Genomic DNA, 2,500 nt, shown 5'->3' with positions numbered 1-2,500 from the left:
TAGTTAGTAAATAAACCCTTTCAGGCGGCTGATATGTCGGCTGATAACGTTCGCGGCTGAGAGATGAATATTTGGCCGAGAATCTTACTTACTGAAAAAGAAATTTAATTCAACCATGAAAGACAGAATGTGCAAAGCCTTGATGTCAGTGTGTTCAAGTGCGGCTGAAACTTTTCTCTTCTTTGAATGGTTGGTTTTTTTTATAGTTAGGAACACAGTGTATTAAATTCTCTATTCTATAAAATGACTCAGTTTGAGTTTGGGTAGGATTAAATCTCTAAATTGTGTACTTTCTGGAACGGCATTTGCGACCAGCTTTTTAATGTCACTATCACTAGACTCCAGAGAAACGAGTTTTAAAACTCTTTGCCTTTTTTTCCACCGGCTTTGTTTCTTTTCAACGGAAATGATCGCTACAGCATTTCACAAGGCAAATAACCGCGCAAAGGGGGGTTTTTGCTTGATGACTGTCCTGTGAGTTTGCACCACGTGACGTAAATTAGCCAATAAAATCGCTTCTCGGTTTGGTAAATATCCACCACCTGCCACCGACTCAGTTATATTAAGGACTGCGTCATCTAATCCGTAGTCAAAAGGTGAGGGGCTGGTCAATCTTGAAAATGATTCACACAGTTTGGACAAAACTTGGTGACAGGTTACACCCCCACTTAACAGATAACTTAAGATTTTTGTTTTACTTGAAATATGTCACGTGGTCAAATAGCAGACCACCTCACGTTTAATTTTGAAAGCTTCTGCAGACATGGAAAAACGTTGCTTTATCAGCGTTTTGTTCTGTAGTTTTACTGCCTACTCAAGAACCGCACCCAATGTAATTAGAACGTGCTGAAAGTCTGTTTAATTAGTATGTATAAAGTTACATTAGTGACAGTTCTTTGGTCACGTGACTTGGACATGCATTCCAATTACATTGGGTATGCTACTTGGGTAAGTAGTAAGACTACGCTATAAACTGTTGATAAAGTACCTTCCTTCCCTGTCTGCAGAAGACATTAAAACCTAAACCGGAAGTGGGCTGTTAATTGCTTACGTCATTGGGTGCCATGGCAACAACACTAATAACTAAACTTACTTTGGGCAGTCGTTTACCATGACTGAGCTAGAAGCCTTTTGCATATATGGTTCTCCAGATAGACCACCTCCGAAAGTTTTACACTAATTAACAACTGACCCACTCCTTAATATACCAGAGGACACTGAGGTTATTGGTTGTTTTAGTACATACTAAAACAGTGAGATAATACATAAATGTATGATCTTAACTCATTTATTCCTGCAAAGATTACAACATTTTCGTGCGCAAATGCCGCGCGAACTGCTGGGAGGTGAATAGTTAACAATTATTCCATGAGCGCGCGTTGGATATGAGATGGTAAGCTGATTTAGCAAAGACAACGCGACGGCAAAGACGACGGCGCGCGCACATTGAAATAGCCGATTAGGACTGGGTCGAGGACGCCGTCGCGTCGCGAGTTAAAAGTGATTTACTACAGTTTTCCGCGGCTTTTTTTTTGCCGAATCATCCACGCACGCACGAGCGAGATATCGTCACAACGCGCGGAAAATACACGCGAGTATTAAAGAGGAAACCCAACAAAAACAATAAACATGGCGGTCGTAAAAAAAATTTTTCAAATCATTTCCCGTTTCAGTCTTTTCAAGAGAGCAGAATGTTCGTCAAGTTTATTGAGAGTAGAAAAAAACTTCCTGCTTAGAAACCGTAGTATTCTAACGTCAGGAAAATTGTGTTTTCTTGACAACACCGATTTGAGTAACATGAGCGGGCACACTATATTGTCGGAACAACAAAACAATTGTAAAAGTACATGCTCACTTCCTTCCTTTTGGCAAATTGCTCTTGTAACTGCTCTGGTCTTTGGCTTGTCCAAACACAAAGTAGCACATGCGGCCGGAAAGGAGAACGACCCGAGCCATGCTTTAACAAAATGTCGTTTAGAGAGGAAGCGAAAAGTCGCCGATAAAATGCTTTCCTTACGTGCGAGTAAGGATACAAATGCCGAACCTCCAGCGAAACAAAAAAGCACTGGAAGAGACGAGAAACCAACAGATAGCCAGGTGAGTAGCTTCACTATGGATGCCATTGATGTTGGGTATCATTGTCACATGTAAAAGCCATGTGGTCAGTACTGAGGAGGTTGCAAAACTGAAATTGTTTCCAAGTAATTTTACCACAGAATTCAATAATTCAATACTAGAATAGCTGCAAGTTTCACCTACATTTAAAGAATTACTACTGTCTTAGAGCCACATCACCAGGAGCAAGGCCAATTGCCAAAAGAACAAGACTAATCTTCATGAACCTACTTCAACAGTGCCCTTGGCAGGATACAGAATTTGTGACTTTGGAAAACTTCAAAAAGATCTTGACAAATGCCAATTCTGTGACCAAGGTATATGCTGTACAGTAGTTTTAGAACATTTCTAGGCAACTATAGCCTACCAAAATTCAAGCTCATAA

At 40.4% G+C, this 2,500-nt stretch overlaps 1 protein-coding gene across 1 annotated transcript in view; it reads left to right on the top strand.

Moving 5' to 3' along the window:
- Nucleotides 1–2,004: 2,004 nt before the first annotated feature.
- The window catches only part of LOC138025873 (uncharacterized), a 4,098-nt gene continuing 3,602 nt past the window's right edge, over nucleotides 2,005–2,500 (top strand). The window contains exons 1-2 of the mRNA XM_068873025.1: nucleotides 2,005–2,097; nucleotides 2,285–2,432. Of these exons, the coding sequence (XP_068729126.1) occupies nucleotides 2,005–2,097; nucleotides 2,285–2,432 (241 nt within the window). The remainder of the gene's footprint in view (nucleotides 2,098–2,284; nucleotides 2,433–2,500) is intronic.

This window comes from Montipora capricornis, chromosome 12 (assembly GCF_036669925.1).
Source record: "Montipora capricornis isolate CH-2021 chromosome 12, ASM3666992v2, whole genome shotgun sequence".
In the NCBI taxonomy this organism is placed as follows: Eukaryota; Metazoa; Cnidaria; class Anthozoa; order Scleractinia; family Acroporidae; genus Montipora; species Montipora capricornis.
Note: the sequence above shows the minus strand (reverse complement) of the source record. Positions and strands in the feature narration are given on the sequence as shown.